The 22,827-nt window shown below is 43.8% G+C and overlaps 2 protein-coding genes across 5 annotated transcripts in view; one reads left to right on the top strand and one right to left on the bottom strand.

The window, feature by feature from the left end:
* Nucleotides 1-1,792, bottom strand: part of LOC135055850 (bactericidal permeability-increasing protein-like) — a 203,603-nt gene extending 201,811 nt beyond the window's left edge. Inside the window, exon 1 of the mRNA XM_063960386.1 lies at nucleotides 1,729-1,792. The gene's annotated coding sequence lies outside the window, so the exon portion shown is untranslated. The remainder of the gene's footprint in view (nucleotides 1-1,728) is intronic.
* The window catches only part of KIAA1755 (KIAA1755 ortholog), a 118,526-nt gene that overhangs the window by 10,775 nt on the left and 84,924 nt on the right, over nucleotides 1-22,827 (top strand). For 3 of the 4 annotated variants that reach the window (XM_063960382.1, XM_063960383.1, XM_063960380.1), the window contains 3 exons: nucleotides 7,096-8,442; nucleotides 21,168-21,365; nucleotides 22,513-22,636. In XM_063960382.1, coding sequence (XP_063816452.1) covers nucleotides 7,653-8,442; nucleotides 21,168-21,365; nucleotides 22,513-22,636 — 1,112 coding nt within the window. In that variant the 5' untranslated portion in view covers nucleotides 7,096-7,652. Of the gene's footprint in view, nucleotides 1-6,295; nucleotides 6,576-7,095; nucleotides 8,443-21,167; nucleotides 21,366-22,512; nucleotides 22,637-22,827 lie in introns of those variants that run through there. The other variant, XM_063960381.1, reaches the window with a different exon arrangement.

The following is a 22,827-nucleotide window of genomic DNA, read 5'->3' as shown; positions in this document are numbered from 1 at the left end:
ACGGCCCGGGCAGGAGCATACTGCAGCCAGGTGACCCTGACATTCTAAAATAGTAGTGGCCTGGAAGGCAGATGTCACCCTGCCCCCCTGCCCAGCCTACCACTGTTAGAGAGCCATGTTCAAACACTAAATTGCTGTGTGAAAATAAAGCTGTCCAGAATTTGATGACTACATGCAAAAGTATACAGTATTTACCCTACATGCAAAAAAATTAGAAGTATGCGTTGTAACTCGGTTTGTTTCAGATACAAAGTTACTGGGTTTTTTTCTCTTTTCTGCCACCTCAAAATCATCCCCATTGTGTGGTCTCATACTTTGAATGCACTGAAATGGGACAAGCTGTTTCCAAAAATCCTTGTCGCAATTCAGATGCCGTGTTTGGATACCAGTCGGCAATCAGGCTAATAATAATTACCATGTGCATCAGAAATATTTGTTTTTCCCAAAGTAAGTACTTAAAACTGGAAGGTGAATATTTGTCCCAGGCTATATGGTATAAGTTGTTGAGTTATAGAAGCTGCCCAAAAGTTGAGACTGTTCTTTGACAGCAGAAATTCATGTGGTGTCACATGCTCATGTGTGCTTATTAGCAAACACAACAACATATATCTGTATAAGGCCACAAAATGACCGGTATAGCCAACTAATAGTGAAGATGACCAATCACTGTATGTGTGCTGTTGACTTCACTAACAGACCACATGTATACTGTACCACTTCATACCTCCCAAAATGACCCTCTCCACAATGCTCTGCCCCTGGACTTTTCTCTTAATTTATGATTGTCAGCACATGTTTTGATCAGGCTAATGGATAAGACAGGTGTTTCACTACAGGTTCTGGCAATCATAAATTAAGAGGAAAGTCCAGAAGCAGAGCATTCTGTCCCTCCTGGAGAGGGTCATGTTGGGAGGTATGCCACTTGGTCAACGCATTGTCCAGATGGACATGTCTGATTTGGCTACATACTGTATGGGGATTGGGGATGCAGTCACTTAGCTGGCTGTCAGGATCCCAGCGTTCTGGATACCGACACCAGAATGCCGCCAGCTGGAATCCTGGCGCAACTGGGCTAGTCCCACTCATTGGTATCCACCACACCCAATGAGAGGGAATAGATCCTGTGGCAAGTGCAGCGAGCCAGCAAGCTCGCAAGGGGACTCTTTGCGCTCGTCCCGCTGCCGGCATTTTGGCGGGTGGGATGCCGCTGTCATGATATGGACAGCCGGCATCCCGTCCGCCGGTAAAGCATACTGAATTCACTGTATGTGTATATTCAAACTGGTGCTTTTACTATCCAATTGGTATAAGCACGAAATATGGCACTTGTTCGGAGAGTTTTACGTTTTGCCATCTTCTCCTAAAGTCTTTTGACTCATTTCAGCCTACTTAGGGCAGGTTTACTAACCTGTAATGCGGTTTGGAAAAGATATATATGTTTCTAAGGCAGCATCTGCCCATTATCTTATGTTATTATCTACCAACTGTTGTAATTCCCATTACAAGTAATGCATCTTCCCAGTAGTGTAATCATGTAAATCTGCTCAAGCAATATATTATACAAACTTAACATTCAGCAGCATGATTCATTTACATGAATCTCAGAAATGGGTTAATGATGCTTTCTGGGTCTGCATGTCATTTCCTGGAAATAACAGCTGTCTGCCTAATGATTGCAAAAGTGGGATGATGGGAAATGATTGGTGTCCCTGACCTGAGCTTGCTTACTTCTCTTTCTTGTAGCTGCTTGCACTTGACAAGAGTTCTGCAACACTTGAGTGGTCTCCACTTAACATTGTCATGCAGGATGGGTGTTGGGCTGAAAATAATGGAGAAAGGGGAGGGGTTAAGAAGCCTGTGTGTACTGAGATGTCCTGCAGCTCTGTGTGAGACTACCCCTGAAAAAGTTACAATTACTTTGTCATCTCATTTAAGACAAAACAGCTTGTAAATATTTCTGTAATATTTACTTTGAAAAAAGACATACATAAATTAATTCATGAGATTCTCCAAATCAACTATTCCCAGAATATAATTTCAGTACATGATTCTCATTGGTTAAAGCTAAAAAAACAGACTCTAGGGCAGGCATTCCCAACCACGGTCCTCAAGGCACACCAACAGTGCAGGTTTTAGTGATATCCAGGCTGCAGCACAGGTGACTTAATTAGTAGCTCAGGTATTTTGATTTTACCATCTGTGCTGCAGCCTGGATATCACTAAAACCTGCACTGTTGGTGTGCCTTGAGGACCGCGGTTGGGAATGCCTGCTCTAGGGGGTAAATTTACGGGTGTAGTATGGCTGACCGGCGGTCTCCTGACCGCCGGTCAGCTTACAGACGCCGGGATCCCAGCAGCATACCGACGCCGGGATCCCGGCAGGGAGGGGCGAGTGCAGCAAGCGGGCTCGCCACGCTGCGCTCGCCACGCTGCGGGCTCAGTGGCGAGCTGCGGTTGCCACGGGTTCTATTCCCACTCTATGGGTGTCGTGGACACCCACGAGTGGAAATAGTCCCTGTTGGTCGGCATGCCGACCATCGGGATAGTGAGCCTGCAGGATGGTGGAGGAGGTCATGTGACTGTCGGTCACATGAATACCACCCAAATTTACTATGATGGGAGTTCTATTTAAGATGGGATGTTGCCCATAGCAACCAATCAGATTCTACTTCTCATTTATCTAGCACCTTCTACAATATATCAGATTGGTTGCTATGGGAAACATCCCATCTTAAATAGAACTCCCATCTTAGTAAATTTACCTCTAGGGGTCTAATCATGAAGCAGTGAAGAGTGGCGAAGTGAACCTGTGGAGAAGTTGCCCATGGCAACCAATCAGCTGCTCCGCACAATTGTATAGTATTCAAATTATAACTGTTACTTCAATGCTGATTGGTTGCCATGGGCAACTTCTCCACACTTTTCACTGCTTCATGATTCGACCCCAGAACATGGATGATTTTTGGAACATGGAGGATTTTATGGTGTACAAACTTCTTCTGGTTTATGAAGAAAGGAAGACACATTCTTATTTTGTATCTCAAATTCTAATCCTAGCCCAGTGACGATGAGATGGTACACTTCGATTTCCTTTGTACCATCAATATTTGGTAAAACTTAATGGACAGAGCATGACACTGATAGCCAACATTGAGATTAGGTACTATTTTGTCAGTATATTATCACATATTAGCCCTCTCTATATACAGGCAAGTTTGCATTAATTGTATAAAATGACAAATGACTAGGCCACTCATGTTGGCTTATGAGAAATGTGATAGTGCTAAATTTAAAAATTGCCATTTTCCATTAGGTACCATCCATGTTTCATGTACACTTATTCCAACTTCTTTAGGAGGAATAGCCTTGTAAGGGCTGTTATGTTTCTGTAAAAAATATCCATACTAATGTGGCTGGTTAAAGTGATAACTAGCTGGATATGTCTACAAGATGATGGCATGCCATTCTGGACCAATGGAAAGTTTTATGCTTGCAGCTTCCTGCCAGTGGTCCATGCGGTCACAACCTCATAGGCTGCGCAGCACCAATTTTTGCACCGTTATACTATACTACAACAATGCCGAGCCCTTTAATATAACTGTTTCTTCGTAAACTTCCCAGGGCTCTATTAATGTGAAGCAGTTACATTTTGACTTTCAACTGGAAGTGTCCTTAAACTATAAGTATTTTCTATAAGCTAACCGTTATACTAGGTATTGTCATAGGGCCTGATCCATCGGGTTTGCGTACATCTCCGATGGTGGGTGGATTGCGCATGCGCAGGACCCATTCTACCATTTGCAGAATGGATCCTGCATTATCGCACACAGTGTCCCCTAAGCCACAGCCAGATTGACGGGCAAAAGTAATTTGGGGCGGGCACATAGAGCGTTACTGAAAACGGGGGAGTGTCGCCCCACATTTTCTGGGAATGCTGAGGCCAGGGTCTGTGTCTCCCGACAGTTTTTCTGGTCCTGACTGAGCAGTTCTGGCGGTCATTCAGCTTCAGCTTACTTAGATGACCGATGCTGCCAGTATCGCAAAGTGATCTGATGCTGTGTCTTCAGATGCAGCACTCGGAATGCAGATGCTGGCAGGAGGTGTGTTTTTCCTACAGATGCCTCGTGCTGCATTAGTATATATATATATATATATATATAAAACAAGAAGTATTTTAGCAGGCACTCACAGTAAATTCAGCCACCGGGGTGCCATCCAGGTAAGGAAATATCATTAATGCAGTCCCCTGGGTGAAGCTATGTTTAATCACCCTCCAGAGACCAGGCGGCACTCCACGGATTTTTTTGAAAAAGATAGCTTTATAAATGTTCAAAAAAACTTAATACATAGTGCAGAAAAGCAAACCGACGTTTCAACGCCTCACAGGCGTTTTCTTCAAGGTGCACAGTGCTAGAAAAACAAAAGAAAGTTTTTCTTTTGTTTTTCTAGCACTGTGCACCTTGAAGAAAACGCCTGTGAGGCGTTGAAACGTCGGTTTGCTTTTCTGCACTATGTATTAAGTTTTTTTGAACATTTATAAAGCTATCTTTTTCAAAAAAATCCGTGGAGTGCCGCCTGGTCTCTGGAGGGTGATTAAACATAGCTTCACCCAGGGGACTGCATTAATGATATATATATATATATATATATATACAGATCGCTGCTGCATCCAAAGACACAACAGCAATGTGTTCTGCATCCATCTCTGAATCAGACCTATAGTCAAATAAATAATGTCAAATATTTTGCTTACCACTATGTTTACATGACTGCTGGCACTGCTTCCTTTCTGCATTGCAATATGATCAGTATAGCCCAAACATTTTTTTTAGGATTACACCACTGCCTACAAAATAATAATAATGATGACAATAATAATAATAATAATAATAATAATTATTATTATTATTATTATTCTCACAGTAATACTTAGAATTTAATGTGTCTCATATTTTCCCACACCAAAAAATGGTCTTGCTTCCTTGCTGAGGAACTACACAAGCAGAAAGAGACAAAAGAGGGATTTTCGTGGACAAAAGACTACCATTTCTATATACAATGACCACTTCTTAAACTGCTGGCCCAGCTGCTCCTTCCATCTGAGGGTTTTATTCTTCCTGAAAGGGGGGAGCAGTGAGATGGGAGCTTTAAAGAACTGCACAAAAGTTTTCATTAAATGGGAAAAGAAACTTAAAAAATAAATAAATACTCAAAAATACAAAAACAAAACATTTAATTGAGGCAGTCCTTACAGATAGGTCATATTTTGCTGTTGCGAGAAGTGGACAATGAAATCAGTTACTGACTGCCAAATGAATAGATGATGATGTGATTCCTACCAATATATACGCTATACGCTGCTGCAAGTAGTAAAGGAAACAAATATATTCTCATGAATAGATTAGGAGAATTCAGCCTTCCCACAATGTGTGATTGGCAAGTGGTAGTCTGGATAGACAAGATAGATAGCCTCAATTCAGCCATGTACAACATCAAATACTGAAAACCTAGCGTGGTCTTGTCCTGTACACTGTATGCTTCATAAATGGCCATGGTTATTATCAATTTGACATCTTTTAAATACACCCTGTAAATACATTTTCAAACAGTTCAGAAGCATAGACACAGAATGTCAGCAGAGGAGTTGCGATTACTATATATATATATATATATATATATATGGTATTAGTATTATTAAATAATAAGTATTTGACTTCAGAATGCTGTTGAAAACATGCAGGAATTATTCATCTATACATGAATACCGCAAGCTTTATATTTATCCGCTTTTCCCTCATACTTCTATATATTGTGGATTTTTATAGCCGGCACTTTCATCCACGCTTGTACACTATTTGTTCACATGTCCTTAAACCATCTCTCTGAGAGAGCGGATGCCTGGACATGTCAACACAACACTTATTCCTCGGCTCTGCAGAATTAACAAGACGGGTTTAAATGCCAAGGATCATAGTGCAAGCAGGTGCCGGACCTCATATGCGGGGTTTTATATAGACACGCGATGAAGCACGTTTTCTATAGAGTGATGGAACTTGTTACACAATACTATGGTGACACTGACCATAGAACCCAAACAGAAAGTGGCACCAGCACTACACCCAGGCAGCACCCTGCAGCCATGCTGCTGCAGAGGGTCCAGCTACTGTACTTCCATCATGTACTTCTTCTCCTTGCCCTGAGGGTGTGTGAATGGGTACAAGTCCCAGCAGGTGACTGTTGATACAACTGTTAGCTCCTAATCGGTGCCAGCAAGCTGTGGGGGAAGGGAGGGGGCTTCTATTAAAGTCTGACAGCCTGACACCAAGCGCTGGCTCCACATTCCTTTGCCTTTGGTGCAGCTAAATTCGGAACACAGCCCTCCAATCCCATCAATAGAAGGCACGGGGAGGGGGTCCTCCAAGGGGAGGCTTGGCCGGCTGTAGGTGCTAGGGGCTCCTTCCTCTGTCCCTGCCTGTGGCATGCAGCACGGCTTATTTGATGCACACAGTAGTCCCGTCTGAGTGAGGAGTTACCCGGGAGCTGGAAGTTTCGTGTCAGACATCCATCACTGACAGGTATTACCCCCAGGGCTCGCTGGACTCCTGGGCTGTGTGATGGGTGAGGTGTTACTCCTCCTCTCCCCGCCACATGGACCCTGCTGCTGCTACTGTTACTGTACTATTATTGTTTCCATTCTTTATTTATTTCCCTGTGTAACTTCTACAAAGTGCAAGGCTCCATTCCCAGAATGCATTGGGTCACTCTGTCAGCCATTGTACTTTGTGACTGATAATAGCAGGCTGCTTCATGTGCTGCAAGGCCTTGCAGTGCAGGACACCTGAGTGATGTGATCTTAGGAGTCATCAGTATCTTAGCTGTGTGTACAGGGTTATCTTCCCTATCCATCTCCCTTTACGTGAATGAGTGGCTACTAAGCAAACATTCTGTCTCGCAGCGCTGTGCAAAACAGACCAGCAAATAAATATATGTTGTCTTAACCATGATTTATAACACACTTTGCATTATTCCCTTACATTGTTGTATGTCACTTATTTACGGAGCGTACACTTAATCCAATTTGTTTTCTTTCTGCAGGTCCTGTGCTGCTCTTGTTGCTTCATTAGACAGTGATTACAAGGCTGCTTAATGTACTGTTTAATTGCGGCCTCCTTGTTGAGTGCTTGGCTACTCCCCATATGGACTTCTAACTGAAAACGTACTGGAACGCCAAATCTGTCCCATCTTCTTGGGATTTGCTTGAGAATGTTAAGAGGCCATGAGAGCACCATACTGTTTATTAGTACATTGACATTTAAATGGCAACGCATTTTTATACATTCAAGCATAAAACCAACTGAATTTCTAATTTAACTGAATGCGGGCACATTCCTGTGAATACTGGTAGTAACCTAGAGTTTAGATTTTCCGTACTTTTTCCATACAAAAGCATTAGAAGTTTTAAAAAGGAATTCTCTATAGCCGTATGCCAAAGAAACAGAACACACATTTGGTAACATTTTTTTGACATGTGTTTCAGTCTGTCATATTCCTGCTGATAACCGACAGCGACAAAAGTCCATGGATTGTCTGTACGTATGAGTAGCAGGATGCAGTTGTAGATTGTTCAATTATCCCCTGAGATTCTATTGTCCATGCAGAACACAGACTTGTATTCCTTTATAGACATTTCAGAGCATGCACCACTTTTATGTCCGACCAGTGATCTGATGACACCACATTTGGATGATAACACACGCCAAGACCTGGAAGGAGACTATGTGGACCTTTTAGATACTGCTGACCAAGCAGAAAAGAATCCATTCTCTTCTGGGTATCAGGAAATGGGGGATTCAAACAGGGTTCCAAAAGTTAACGGAGATCCTGTTTCGAGCGTTGCTATTAATAAGTGGGTGTGTGGGAGAATTCAGAGCAGCGAGGAGGGCGTGTGTACCCCGTGCCTAAGGAGGAAATTCAACAAAGATTTGGATATCAAGGAAACAAAGTGTCGCTTTCGTCAGTCATACTTTGCTGCTCTTAAAAATCCAGTTAAGTTCAACTCTGCACCAATGGCTGATATTTTGGAGGACACAATGAGCAGATCCACTACTTTTGCTGCCCTAGAAAGCCCCATTTGCTCACGTCGAAAAAATCAAACCCAGATGTCTTCTTCCTGGCTTTTCCTAGGAAAAATAGACTCAAAGCCTGGAGACATACATGTACCGAGCCCTACAAGAAATACCAAAACGACTCCATCACCTGGTTCAGACTTCTCTTCCCCATCTCTTGTACACAGATTCTCCTTCCTAAGAGGCCAACGCAACTCCTCATCAGCAGGCGATGGCCTCGCCATGGATTCTAGCTCAAACCAATATGGTGGCACATGGAGGAGGGTATCTGCAGTCTGTTCCCCTCGACTTAGCAGGGCTAAGTTCTCTGGAAAAGGTATTAATGAGAAACCAGCATTTATGATAAATCATAGGCTAAATTAGGATGTCATCATAATTTTGTTGTTTTCACAATGTTTTCTTTATATTTGTTTCATTTCACTTATAAAACAGAGGATAGTATAGATCATTGGTCCACATCGACAAATGCCAGGGCAGTTCAGACAGGCGGACCCCAGTGACTATTTCCGGTCTTTGGTCACCTTCATAGTGATTGCTGTCAGACTGTGAGTGTGATCAGTTCACACAGTCTATGTAGCAGGGCAGTCAGCAATTGTATTGCTGAGCCGTCATCAAGGGGTTACAGGGGGTACAGAAGAAAAGGGCTCCGTTTGAACATGGGGGCCCGTATTGTCTAAGGGCCTGCCACGATGAGGCAATTTAGTTTTTTTAAATTACATTATAGCTGTTCATTGAGTGTGTGTGTGTGTATATATATATATATCAATTCGAGGTGGACACAATGCAGATTGTGGCAATTGTTTTTGTATTGCATACGTTAGAGTCGTACTGTACACACACCAATTTACGTTTACTGATAGCGGTCGCAGAGAGGGCTTGGACGTACATCTATTGATAGACATTGAGCTTTTGTGGAATGAAACGGGGGGCGAGTCAACGTGTCGCGACCATTTTAGAGGCGTATCTCAGCCTGCGACTGAGTCTTCGTGGGCAGATTTGTTTATTTTTTTTAAAAATATTCTCTGTAGTGGAACATTAGCACCTTAATAGCTATTTATATTTATTGTTATTATACAAATATTCTTTTTTTTTATCATATGTTATTTTTTTATGTATCTCTTTAGAAAGGGATAAAAAATAGAATGGAAAGCAAACACCATGCATTTTCAAAAGTGTTTCTCCTCCTGGACCTGGACGATATTATTTATTTATTAAAAGTTTCTTGTTAGTAATCATTATTATTAACTTTTCTGCTATTTCTTCCCTATTGACTACAATGAAATTTAGAAGCACTTGCCGTTGTGCTGCCTGCACACAGTGATCAATGTGGGTTATGCAGAGTCCTTAGTATTGTTTTTGCTAAATTAGCAAAAGCTGCTAAGGATCAAATCGCATACAGGGGTTCGCCCAGCACAGGGCAAGGCCGCCCAGCATGTATGATGCTGCCCCGCAATGTGATCACAATTCAATTGCGATCACATTGCAGAATCCATGTTTCTGATCGCAGGAAACGTAGGCGACGTCATCGGGCCACCCCGAAAATGGCCATGACACACCGGCATTTCCGGCTCCACTCCCCCCCAACGCCACGTTGCCACCCACAAACGCCCACTGCCTATCAATCATAATGCGATCACATCCTTCCAGGATGTGATTGCATAATGAAAGCCCACGTATGTGTAATGCGTTCACAGCGCATTCGCAGACGTTTAAAAAGCATTAATTTGCATTTTATCAAGACTGCGTCCATCTCTGAATAGCCCCTCATGTCCTATCAGGTTGCTCAGTGACCTCGTGAGCAGCTGGATTGCCTTTGGCTTTACTGAGGCTAGCTATTGCTATTAGTACTTTTACCAATATCCAAGAGAATATTAGACTCTTTAGTAAAATATTCAGAATATTATCAGACTTTATCCTCAATTGGGGCAAAGCCTGGGCTGTCAGTTCCATTCCTCGTGCACAATCTTGCAGGCTGGCTCACGCATACGCACGACTACAGTGACCAAGGGGTTAATATTACTAGTAATAATAAGAATAAATATATCCCTTCCTGCTACAGAGATCTGCTAATGTTTAATGCTCTTTTTCTACTCTATTGCATTAAAAAAAAAAGATTAATGTGCCTGATTGAGAGATGTACACTAATGTATTTGCAGCTATGAATTTGTACGCAGCTATTGTGCAAAATGATACTAATGCTGCCACCACCCAGAAATGTATTAAGAGTCCAAGCATCCAAGGCCCTAATTCTGAGTTGATCGCAGCAGCAAGTTTGTTAGCAATTGGGCAAAACCATGTGCACTGCAGGGGGGACAGATATAACATGTGCAGAGAGAGTTAGATTTGGGTGTGGTGTGTTCAAACTGAAATCTAAATTGCAGTGTAAAAATAAAACAGACAGTATTTACGCTGCACAGAAACAAAATAACCCACCCAAATCTAACTCTCTCTGCACATGTTATATCTGCCTCCCCTGCAGTGCACATGGTTTTGCCCAACTGCTAACAAACTTGCTGCTGCGATCAACTCAGAATTACCCCCCAAGTACAGTAGCTTGCAGAACTGTCAATTGTTGAATTTCTGAGTAGCCCTTTGGCTGTGCAGCATGGCCACAGGAAGTGAGGTGCCCTAGCCATGGTTACAAAGTATGGGATCGCAGATGCAGGCAGGCCCTGAAAATGGTAGCGACGCGCCAGAGATTTTGCCGCCGGTCCCATCTAACAAAATGTTGTGCGCAAGTAAAATGTTCCCATTCATACCTATTTGTACCTTATGATGAGTGAGAAATTTCAAATATATTTTGGAGATGGTGTATATATCTAATGCCTCCCAACACATGGGAACACTAGGGGCATATTGTCTTTATTGTGGGAGTGGCCATGGCTGCTATACCCTTAAAGGGCATGGTCACACCACATTCAGCACTTTTAAAGGAATTTCCCCTCTGCAAATTGTGATGTCCTGACCGCAGGACAGTCCGCCTAACTCTGCTCTGTCCCAGGTTGGTTTCAAGGTATGCACTTTTATAGTTTGGTTAAGATTCTTAGGCAGGTATTCAATGCATGTCGGATCCTCTCCGACAGTGCAATATTCAATTCTTGGGCAATTCCGACAAGTTTTGCCAGTTTCTCGACAATGCTGATCCGACTTTTTTTTAAGTCGGATCAGCATTGTTGAAAACGGGCCAAAATCCTGTCGGAATTGGCCGCAAAATCGACAAAACCTGTGGATCCGCGGCTACACCGCCGTTCCATGTGTTTTTTGACAGTCAGAAAAACGGTACTTGCAATGAATAGGTCGAATGTAAATTCGACCTATTCCTGTCGAAAAGTGCCGGTATTTCTGACTGTCGGAAATACCGGCACTACCTGAACAGACCCCTTAATCTTCAGAGATATTGAGACTTGCAAAAAATAAGAAAGAAAGATAGCAGGTATAGGGGTCTATTTACTAAGCCTTGGATGGAGATAAAGTGGATGGAGATAATGTACCAGCCAATCGGCTCCTAACTGTCATTTTTCAAACCCAGCCTGTGACATGTCCGTTAGAAGCTGACTGGCTGGGACTTTATCTACGTCCACTTTATCTCCATCCTTGGCTTTTAGTAAATAAACCCCATAGATTGACAGATATATGCTGCAGTGGAATTAACATCTTGAATACTATACTGTAGGTTGCAAACTACTTGATCAAGTAAGAACAAATCACTTTTACATACATTTAAGTAGTTAAAAAATGTAAATGTGGGTTAAAATCTATTGTAAAAAATGGAGGAGACAAAACATTATTTTGACATATTTTGTGCATGAAACTCTAAATTATAGTCATTACCATCGTTTGCCACCACTGGTCGATGGTTTTGCCAATAATGCGGAAGGCTGATGCTTCTCCACCATTGATGTCAGAGATATCACATTTATGCTGCAATAATTTTTTCCCCCCAGGCAGGGTGCATAGCTCTGCCATTTTCACACCACTTAACCCTTCCATGATTGGCCCATCCATGACCAACAGCAGGGCTGCTCTTTGATGGTTCAAACCATTGATGGTTCTCCCGCGGTTTCCTGACAGCCATTGATGCAGACCGTTGATGGTGAATACTTATAAAGATCCCTCACACAGTATTAACCAGCCCATTCCTGCTGTGTTGCACCCAGGGTCTTTGCTACCATTAGCTAATTCTAGGCATTTACCTTAGACACCAATGGTTAAGGGGCAGCTAAAACATTGAATGAATGACATACACAAAGAGCTGCCAGTGACATAATGGAGAAGCAGCCAACAGCTCCTTGCATGTGAAGCTCCTCGATGACATTGATACACTGGGAGTGTGGAGCTTGTCTATGACCGAGTACAGTGAGGACGTGTTGATGCACCTGCTGGTTAGGGCTGGATGGAAGCATAAATTCAACTTTTACAACACATATAGGCTACTGAAAATATGCATTTATTTCCCTGCATGCAATGCGAGAGCATTTGTGGTCAACTTCTATCCAAGTCTGCATTAGGACCCTAATATGAACGGTAGGCTCTGCACATTTTCATTAACTGTAATGTGTGGTTCCATAAAAATAAAATAAAGGATAACTAAATGTTGCTCAGCAAGCTACATACACTGCTAACTCCTTAGTCACATTATACCTTCCAACATTTGGAAATTGAGTGGCCCATTTAATCATATTTGTAGTGCGATCTGGATACAATATTTGCACCTAAAATCACATTGTAGTATGCGATTATACTGCCAGAATGTATCAATGAACACACTCAAGGACATGGGCTACGAAAGGAGCCCTTCCCTGAGAGGTGTTTAGAGTGAAGAGACCACATCAGCAGTGTCTATTGACGACACATGTGCAGCGGCCATTGCTGGAGAAGGTTCTGGAGAAACCCCTCCCAGTAAATTTTGTAAAGTATTTGTAGCCCATAAACTATAGTGGCTAATACCATCTTCTGATGGAGTTCTACTGGCAGAGGTTTTCTCCAGAATCCTCCCCAGCAATGGCTGCTGCACATGTGTGGTCAATAGACACTGCTGATGTTTACTGTACTGCTATGAAAAGTAGCTTGACAATGCATAAATGTTACAGGAAATAGATCATCTTAGTCCATTGATGCAGTAATTACTATTCTTTTGTATGTACAGTATGTATGTATGTATGCATGCACAGCATTCACCATCATTTATATTATAACATGTATGTCCATCGGGTGTAGATAATAGGGTCGACTACACTTACAGTAGGTCGACAGTGTCTAGGCCGACCACTATTGGTCGACAGTAAGTAGGTCGACATGGTCTCTATGTCGACATGTACAAGGTCAACATGACAAAAGGTCGACATAAGTATTTTTAGTTTTTTTGGGTGTCGTTCTCTCCGTAGAGTGACTGGGAACCCCAATTAGTGCACCGTGTCCCCTCGCATGGTGAGCGAACTTCGGGCAAGATTACTGTTCCCAATTGTAGTCCACGTGGATCGTAAAGCATGAAAAAGTCCAATAAATGAAAAATGTGAAAAACTCATGTTGACCTTCTGTCATGTTGACCTAGAACATGTCGACCTAGAAACCATGTCAACCTACTTACTGTCGACCAATAGTGGTCGACCTAGACATTGTCGAACTAAGGGGGTCATTCCGAGTTGTTCGCTCGGTAAATTTCTTCGCATCGCAGCGATTTTCCGCTTATTGCGCATGCGCAATGTTCGCACTGCGACTGCGCCAAGTAAATTTGCTATGCAGTTAGGAAATTTTCTCACGGCATTACGAGGTTTTTTCTTCGTTCTGGTGATCGTAATGTGATTGACAGGAAGTGGGTGTTTCTGGGCGGAAACTGGCCGTTTTATGGGAGTGTGGGTAAAAACGCTACCGTTTCTGGGAAAAACGCGGGAGTGGCTGGAGAAACGGAGGAGTGTCTGGGCGAACGCTGGGTGTGTTTGTGACGTCAAACCAGGAACGACAAGCACTGAACTGATCGCAGATGCCGAGTAAGTCTCGAGCTACTCAGAAACTGCACAGAGATGTATTTTCGCAATAATGCGAATCTTTCGTTCTCAATTTTAAGAAGCTAAGATTCACTCCCAGTAGGCGGCGGCTTAGCGTGTGCAATGCTGCTAAAAGCAGCTTGCGAGCGAACAACTCGGAATGACCCCCTAAGTGTGGTCAACCTAGAGACCGGAAACCATGGCCATCGACCATATCTTTTTGTATGGAGAAATCTGAACAGCCCATAACACAGAACAGGTATAAAACATTGCTGTGTCAGCCTTTAACAAACACTAGTACTTTCCAAAAGATTATTGTATTTTATCCTGACTTTTGTATTCTGAAAACCTAGAAGATTTCTGTATGCAAATTAGCATTTGGCCTACACATGCACTTGCACACACACTGAATATTAGGCTACAATAGTACAATTACACTTAACTGCAGTAGACCACTGGTGCTTTATGGGTTTGTGTCTGTTCTTACAAAATCTAAGAAGCTGTCACTTAACCAGCAGTCTCTTATCTTCATCTGAAGTGATTGGACACCCTGCTGTGTCTTTATTTGACATAGTGAAGTAAGCGCCATAAAACCAGACAGCCGGGTAATACTGCATTTTTTGCCAATATTAGCAAACACAAACAAAAGAGTGTACTATTTAATTGCTGTTTTAGCTTGACTTCTATTTTGCATGCACTTCTTCTGCAGCTTGGAGAAGAGACGGATAAGGTTGTATTTTTATAAATATATATATATATATATATATTTCTCTATCGTCCTAAGTGGATGCTGGGGTTCCTGAAAGGACCATGGGGAATAGCGGCTCCGCAGGAGACAGGGCACAAAAGTAAAGCTTTTACAGGTCAGGTGGTGTGTACTGGCTCCTCCCCCTATGACCCTCCTCCAGACTCCAGTTAGATTTTTGTGCCCGGCCGAGAAGGGTGCAATTCTAGGTGGCTCTCATAAAGAGCTGCTTAGAGAGTTTAGCTTAGGTTTTTTATTTTACAGTGATTCCTGCTGGCAACAGGATCACTGCAACGAGGGACAGAGGGGAGAAGAAGTGAACTCACCTGCGTGCAGGATGGATTGGCTTCTTGGCTACTGGACATGAAGCTCCAGAGGGACGATCACAGGTACAGCCTGGATGGTCACCGGAGCCACGCCGCCGACCCCCTCACAGATGCTGAAGCAAGAAGAGGTCCAGAATCGGCGGCTGAAGACTCCTGCAGTCTTCTTAAGGTAGCGCACAGCACTGCAGCTGTGCGCCATTTTCCTCTCAGCACACTTCACACGGCAGTCACTGAGGGTGCAGGGCGCTGGGGGGGGCGCCCTGGGAGGCAAATGAAAACCTTTAAAAAGGCTAAAAATACCTCACATATAGCCCCAGAGGCTATATGGAGATATTTACCCCTGCCTAAATGTACTAAATAGCGGGAGACGAGCCCGCCGAAAAAGGGGCGGGGCCTATCTCCTCAGCACACGGCGCCATTTTCTGTCACAGCTCCGCTGGTCAGGAAGGCTCCCAGGTCTCTCCCCTGCACTGCACTACAGAAACAGGGTATAACAGAGAGGGGGGGCAAAATAAATGGCAATATATTAATATAAAAGCAGCTATAAGGGAGCACTTAATCATAAGGCTATCCCTGTCATATATAGCGCTTTTTGGTGTGTGCTGGCAGACTCTCCCTCTGTCTCCCCAAAGGGCTAGTGGGTCCTGTCTTCGTATAGAGCATTCCCTGTGTGTCTGCTGTGTGTCGGTACGTGTGTGTCGACATGTATGAGGACGTTATTGGTGTGGAGGCGGAGCAATTGCCAAATATGAGGATGTCACCTCCTAGGGGGTCGACACCAGAATGGATGCCTTTATTTGTGGAATTACGGGATAGCGTCAACTCGCTTAAGCAGTCGTTTGCCGACATGAGGCGGCCGGACACTCAATTAGTGCCTGTCCAGGCGCCTCAAACACCGTCAGGGGCTGTAAAACGCCCCTTGCCTCAGTCGGTCGACACAGACCCAGACGCAGGCACTGATTCCGGTGGTGAAGGTGACGAATCAACCGTATTTTCCAGTAGGGCCACACGTTATATGATTTTGGCAATAAAGGAGATGTTACATTTAGCTGATACTACAGGTACCACTAAACAGGGTATTATGTGGGGTGTGAAAAAACTACCAGTAGTTTTTACCGAATCAGAAGAATTAAATGACGTGTGTGATGAAGCGTGGGGTGCCCCGATAAAAAACTGCTAATTTCAAAGAAGTTATTGGCTTTATACCCTTTCCCGCCAGAGGTTAGGGAGCGCTGGGAAACACCTCCTAGGGTGGACAAAGCGCTAACACGCTTATCAAAACAAGTGGCGTTACCCTCTCCTGAGACGGCCGCACTTAAAGATCCATCAGATAGGAGGATGGAAAATATCCAAAAAGGTATATACACACATGCAGGTGTTATACTACGACCAGCTATTGCGACTGCCTGGATGTGCAGTGCTGGGGTAGTTTGGTCAGAGTCCCTGATCGAAAATATTGATACCCTGGACAGGGACAATATTTTACTGTCGTTAGAACAAATAAAGGATGCATTTCTTTATATGCGTGATGCACAGAGAGATATCTGCACACTGGCATCACGGGTAAGTGCTATGTTCATTTCGGCCAGAAGAGCTTTATGGACACGACAGTGGACAGGCGATGCGTAGAGGAGTTATTTGGGGTCGGTCTATCGGATTTGGTGGCCACGGCTACGGCCGGGAAATCCACCTTTCTACCTCAAGTCACTCCCCAACAGAAAAAGGCACCGACTTTTCAACCGCAGCCCTTTCGTTCCTTTAAAAATAAGAGAGCAAAGGGCTATTCATATCTGCCACGAGGCAGAGGACGAGGGAAGAGACAGCAACAGGCAGCTCCTTCCCAGGAACAGAAGCCCTCCCCGGCTTCTACAAAAGCCTCAGCATGACGCTGGGGCTTCACAAGCGGACTCGGGGGCGGTAGGCGGTCGTCTCAAGAATTACAGCGCGCAGTGGGCTCACTCGCAGGTAAATCCCTGGATCCTGCAGATAATATCTCAGGGGTACAGGTTGAAATTAGAGACAGAGCCACCTCGCCGTTTCCTGAAGTCTGCTTTACCAACGTCCCCCTCAGGAAGGGAGACGGTTTTGGAAGCCATTCACAAGCTGTATTCTCAGCAGGTGATAGTCAAGGTACCTCTTCTACAACAAGGGAAGGGGTATTATTCCACTCTTTTTGTGGTACCGAAGCCGGATGGCTTGGTAAGGCCTATTCTAAATCTGAAGTCCTTGAACCTGTACATAAAGAAGTTCAAGTTCAAGATGGAGTCACTCAGAGCAGTGATAGCGAACCTGGAAGAAGGGGACTTTATGGTATCCTTGGACATCAAGGATGCGTATCTCCACGTTCCAATTACCCCTCACACAGGGGTACCTCAGGTTCGTTGTACAAAACTGTCACTATCAGTTTCAGACGCTGCCGTTTGGTTTGTCCACGGCACCTCGGGTCTTTACAAAGGTAATGGCCGAGATAATATTTCTTCTTCGAAGAAAAGGCGTATTAATTATCCCATACTTGGACGATCTCCTAATAAGGGCAAGGTCCAGAGAACAGCTAGAGATGGGTTTAGCACTATCTCAAGAGGTGCTAAAGCAGCACGGATGGATTCTGAATATTCCAAAATCCCAATTCATGCCGACAACTCGTCTGCTGTTCCTGGGGATGATTCTGGACACAGTTCAGAAAAAGGTTTTTCTTCCCGAAGAAAAAGCCAAGGAGTTATCTGACCTGGTCAGGAACCTCCTAAAACCAGGAAAGGTGTCTGTACATCAATGCACAAGAGTCCTGGGAAAAAATGGTAGCTTCTTACGAAGCAATCCCTTTCGGCAGATTCCATGCAAAGGGATCTGTTGGACAAATGGTCAGGGTCGCATCTTCAGATGCACCTGCGGATAACCCTGTCGCCGAGGACAAGGGTATCCCTTCTGTGGTGGTTGCAGGAGGCTCATCTATTGGAGGGCCGCAGATTCGGCATGCAGGATTGGATCCTGGTGACCACGGATGCCAGCCTGAGAGGCTGGGGAGCAGTCACACAGGGAAGAAATTTCCAGGGAGTGTGGTCGAGCCTGAAAAAGTCTCTTCACATAAGCATTCTGGAACTAAGAGCAATCTACAATGCTCTAAGCCAGGCGGAACCTCTGCTTCAAGGAAGACCGGTGTTGATCCAGTCGGACAACATCACGGCAGTCGCCCATGTAAACAGACAGGGCGGCACAAGAAGCAGGAGGGCAATGGCAGAAGCTGCCAGGATCCTTCGCTGGGCGGAGAATCACGTGATAGCACTGTCAGCAGTATTCATCCCGGGCGTGGACAACTGGGAAGCAGACTTCCTCAGCAGACACGACTTTCACCCGGGAGAGTGGGGACTTCATCCAGAAGTTTTCCACATGCTATTAAACCGTTGGGTAAAACCAATGGTGGACATGATGGCGTCTCGCCTCAACAAAACACTGGACAGGTATTGCGCCAGGTCAAGAGATCCGCAGGCAATAGCTGTGGACGCGCTGGTAACACCTTGGGTGTACCAGTCGGTATATGTGTTTCCTCCTCTGCCTCTCATACCAAAGGTATTGAGGATTATACGGCAAAGAGGAGTAAGACTAGTGGCTCCGGATTGGCCAAGAAGGACTTGGTACCCGGAACTTCAAGAGATGGTCACGGACGATCCGTGGCCTCTACTTCTGAGAAGGGACCTGCTTCAGCAGGGTCCTTGTCTTTTTTAAGACTTACCGCGGCTGCGTTTGACGGCATGGCGTTTGAATGCCAGATCCTAAAAGGAAAAGGCATTCCAGAAGAAGTCATTCCTACCTTGATAAAGGCAAGGAAGGAAGTCACCGCAAAGCATTATCGCCGTATTTGGCGAAAATATGTTGCGTGGTGCGAGCAGCGGAGTGCTCCGATGGAGGAATTTCAACTGGGTCGTTTTCCTACATTTCCTGCAATCAGGATTGTCTATGGGTCTCAAATTGGGATCTATTAAGGTTCAAATTTCGGCCCTATCAATATTCTTCCAAAAAGAATTGGCCTCAGTCCCTGAGGTCCAGATTTTATCAAAGGAGTACTGCATATACAGCCTCCTGTGGTGCCTAAGGTGGCACCGTGGGATCTAAATGTAGTTTTAGATTTCCTCAAATCCAATTGGTTTGAACCACTAAAGAATGTGGATTTGAAATATCTCACATGGAAAGTGACTATGTTACTGGCCCTGGCTTCGGCCGGGAGAGTATCTGAACTGGCGGCTTTGTTTTATAAAAGCCCTTATTTAATTTTCCATTCGACGTAGGGCAGAGCTGCGGACGCGTCCGCATTTTCTCCCTAAGGTGGTATCAGCGTTTCACCTGAACCAGCCTATTGTAGTGCCTGCGGCTACAGACGACTTGAAGGACTCCAAGTTGTTGGACGTTGTCAGAGCCTTAAAAATATACATTTAAAGGACGGCTGGAGTCAGAAAATCTGACTCGCTGTTTATACTGTATGCACCCAACAAGTTGGGTGCACCTGCTTCTAAGCAGTCGATTGCTCGTTGGATTTGTAACAAAATTCAACTTGCACATTCTGTGGCAGGCCTGCCACAGCCTAAATCTGTTAAGGCCCATTCCGCAAGGAAGGTGGGCTCATCTTGGGCGGCTGCCCGAGGGGTCTCGGCATTACAACTCTGCCGAGCAGCTACGTGGTCAGGGGAGAACACGTTTGTAAATTTTTACAAAATTGATACCCTGGCAAAGGAGGACCTGGAGTTCTCTCATTCGGTGCTGCAGAGTCATCCGCACTCTCCCGCCCGTTTGGGAGCTTTGGTATAATCCCCATGGTCCTTTCAGGAACCCCAGCATCCACTTAGGACGATAGAGAAAATAAGAATTTACTTACCGATAATTCTATTTCTCGGAGTCCGTAGTGGATGCTGGGCGCCCATCCCAAGTGCGGATTATCTGCAATACTTGTACATAGTTATTGTTAACTAATTCGGGTTATTGTTTAGGAAGCCATCTTTCAGAGGCTCCTCTGTTATCATACTGTTAACTGGGTTTAGATCACAAGTTGTACGGTGTGATTGGTGTGGCTGGTATGAGTCTTACCCGGGATTCAAAATCCTCCCTTATTGTGTACGCTCGTCCGGGCACAGTACCTAACTGGAGTCTGGAGGAGGGTCATAGGGGGAGGAGCCAGTACACACCACCTGACCTGTAAAAGCTTTACTTTTGTGCCCTGTCTCCTGCGGAGCCGCTATTCCCCATGGTCCTTTCAGGAACCCCAGCATCCACTACGGACTCCGAGAAATAGAATTATCGGTAAGTAAATTCTTATTATATATATATATATATACATATATATATATATGAAACAATGTGCGGACCGGCACTCCTCCTAATAGACTTAGTTGCTCTGGTGCCTCCAGAACACATGTAGTATAAACGAGCAAAAAAACTGCGGCACTCAGAGGCTTGATGCAAAAGTAGTGTATTAAAAATAACAAGTGTTATTTTTAATACACTACTTTTGCATCAAGCCTCTGAGTGCCGCAATTTTTTTGCTCGTTTATATATATATATATATATATATATATATATATATATATATATTAGGTGCTTTAATTCTGAAAGGAGAACAGAAAATACTAGAACAAGAGGTTAATATGAAGGTGCTGAAATGTTTATGTTACGTGAGAATCATTTGAATTAGTAGGATAAACTATATGCTATGTACTGTGGGTGATACTCTTGAGAAGTGACTGTGTACAAGCTATGCATGTTTCTTTAAGGTTCAGACCTGTGGCTCAGTTTGACCACCTAAAGCACAATATATGTTCTGTGACATACGGAACTGAAGACTTTTTCTTTTGAGTTGAGGTTTCACCGTGTCACATTCTTGTAGTATGATAGTGACACCTCAGCTTGGGAGTCATGTGACTTTACTACTTATTTTTTAGCGGAATGGTCTGTGCTATACAGTTTACTTATCTCCAAATATTTTTTTTATTCATTTCAACAGGGTCAGTGTCCAACTCTAACCCCGGAATTGAGGTGACATCTTCTGTCCAAAAAGTGCCATCCAAAACTGGGCTTTGGGTGTCTATTGTAGGGTCTCCATCAAGAGGAGCCATTCCCTGGGAGCCTATTACTGATACTCCAATTCAATGTCAGGATCTGAGTGCCAAGTTATTATATTCTGGAATTGCTTGTCTTCCAGGTGTGTATCCACTCATGTCCAGTGTCAACCTCATTTACATGATGTATTTATATTTAGACACAATAGATCTATGGTTATAGGGAACCAACAATGGACATTCTTTACAGTACCTAGGATCACAAATTTTCATCTTCAATTCCATTCTCATTAGACATTACAGGCACTACTGAATTCGGGCAATAATTTTAATATATATTTTAAATGATTTTTGGTTTATAGTCTTTTTTTTCCTTTTGTTTAACCTCCACATCCCCCTCCCCACTTTAGATATAAATTTTGCCACCATTTATACAGCGCAACAGATAATTTTTCTCTTTCATATCAGTCATTGCCCCATTGGAGTTTGCAATTTAAATCCCCTTATACACAAACACAACTGTTAATTCCCAAGACAATTATCCTAACCATGTGTTTTCGGAGTGTGGGAGGAAAATTGATTAACCATAGGAAACCCAGGCAAACACTGGGAAAACATACAAACGCTGCACAAATAACATCCTGATTGAGAATTGAACTCATGACCTCAGTGCTGTGAGGCATTAATGCTCACCACTATGCGACCATGCTGCCACTATGTTAGACATCCTCTTAATCTAGTTATCCGATGAGGACACCCATTCTTTACCAAACCATGGGGCAGATTTATTAAGCCTGGTGAAGTGATAAAGCAGAAGGAGATAAAGTACCAGCCAATCAGCTCCTAACTTCCATGTTACAGGCTGGGTTTGAAAAATGACAGTTAGGAGCTGACTGGCTGGTGCATTATCACCTTCCACTTTATCACTTCACCAGGCTTAATAAATCTGCCCCCATGTCTGCAATGAATTTAACATGAGGCCAAGGTATCAGCTAATGTACACTAGTGGACTGAACACTGAATAGAATAATGGTTTATTGCAATGACAAGGCTAGTGTTCCTTACCTAGCAATGACAGCTCGCTGCTTCCACATCTGTTGACACATATCTCTGGTGCCTCAATTCAAGTAACAATTGAGATATCCACAAAATTGCTATCAGGAGGGCATGGCTAAAGTGGATGGATCGCAAAAAAAAGTGGATAACTTTTTAACCTTTTAAATATAGATGTGTGCTGATTGCCTTGTATGGAAACTATTAATGTACTAATTATGTTCATTGCAATTCCAGGAAGTCGAGACAAGATGGGCAGAGCTATAATCCAGGTGACCACAGATAGTACAGCATGGGATGCTACATGGTGCTCAGTGAGAGAGGTGGCACGGCTCATTCTCTACCTTTGTTCTGTGGCCAGGTGAGATTAGATATCTACCACAGTTTTGACATCAAACCTACAGTGATAATGACACCTGAAATTGAGTTTATTGTGTAATGTTTGTAATGTATGCTACGTTTTCCCGTCTTCTTATGCTGTGTATTCCCCCTTCATGTTATGCTGCTTGGCAATGCATTGCACCACAAAATATTCCTAGTGTACATGAGTGC

Source organism: Pseudophryne corroboree, chromosome 3, assembly GCF_028390025.1.
Source record: "Pseudophryne corroboree isolate aPseCor3 chromosome 3, aPseCor3.hap2, whole genome shotgun sequence".
NCBI classification, from domain to species: Eukaryota; Metazoa; Chordata; class Amphibia; order Anura; family Myobatrachidae; genus Pseudophryne; species Pseudophryne corroboree.
This window is presented reverse-complemented; position numbering and strand designations above follow the sequence as displayed.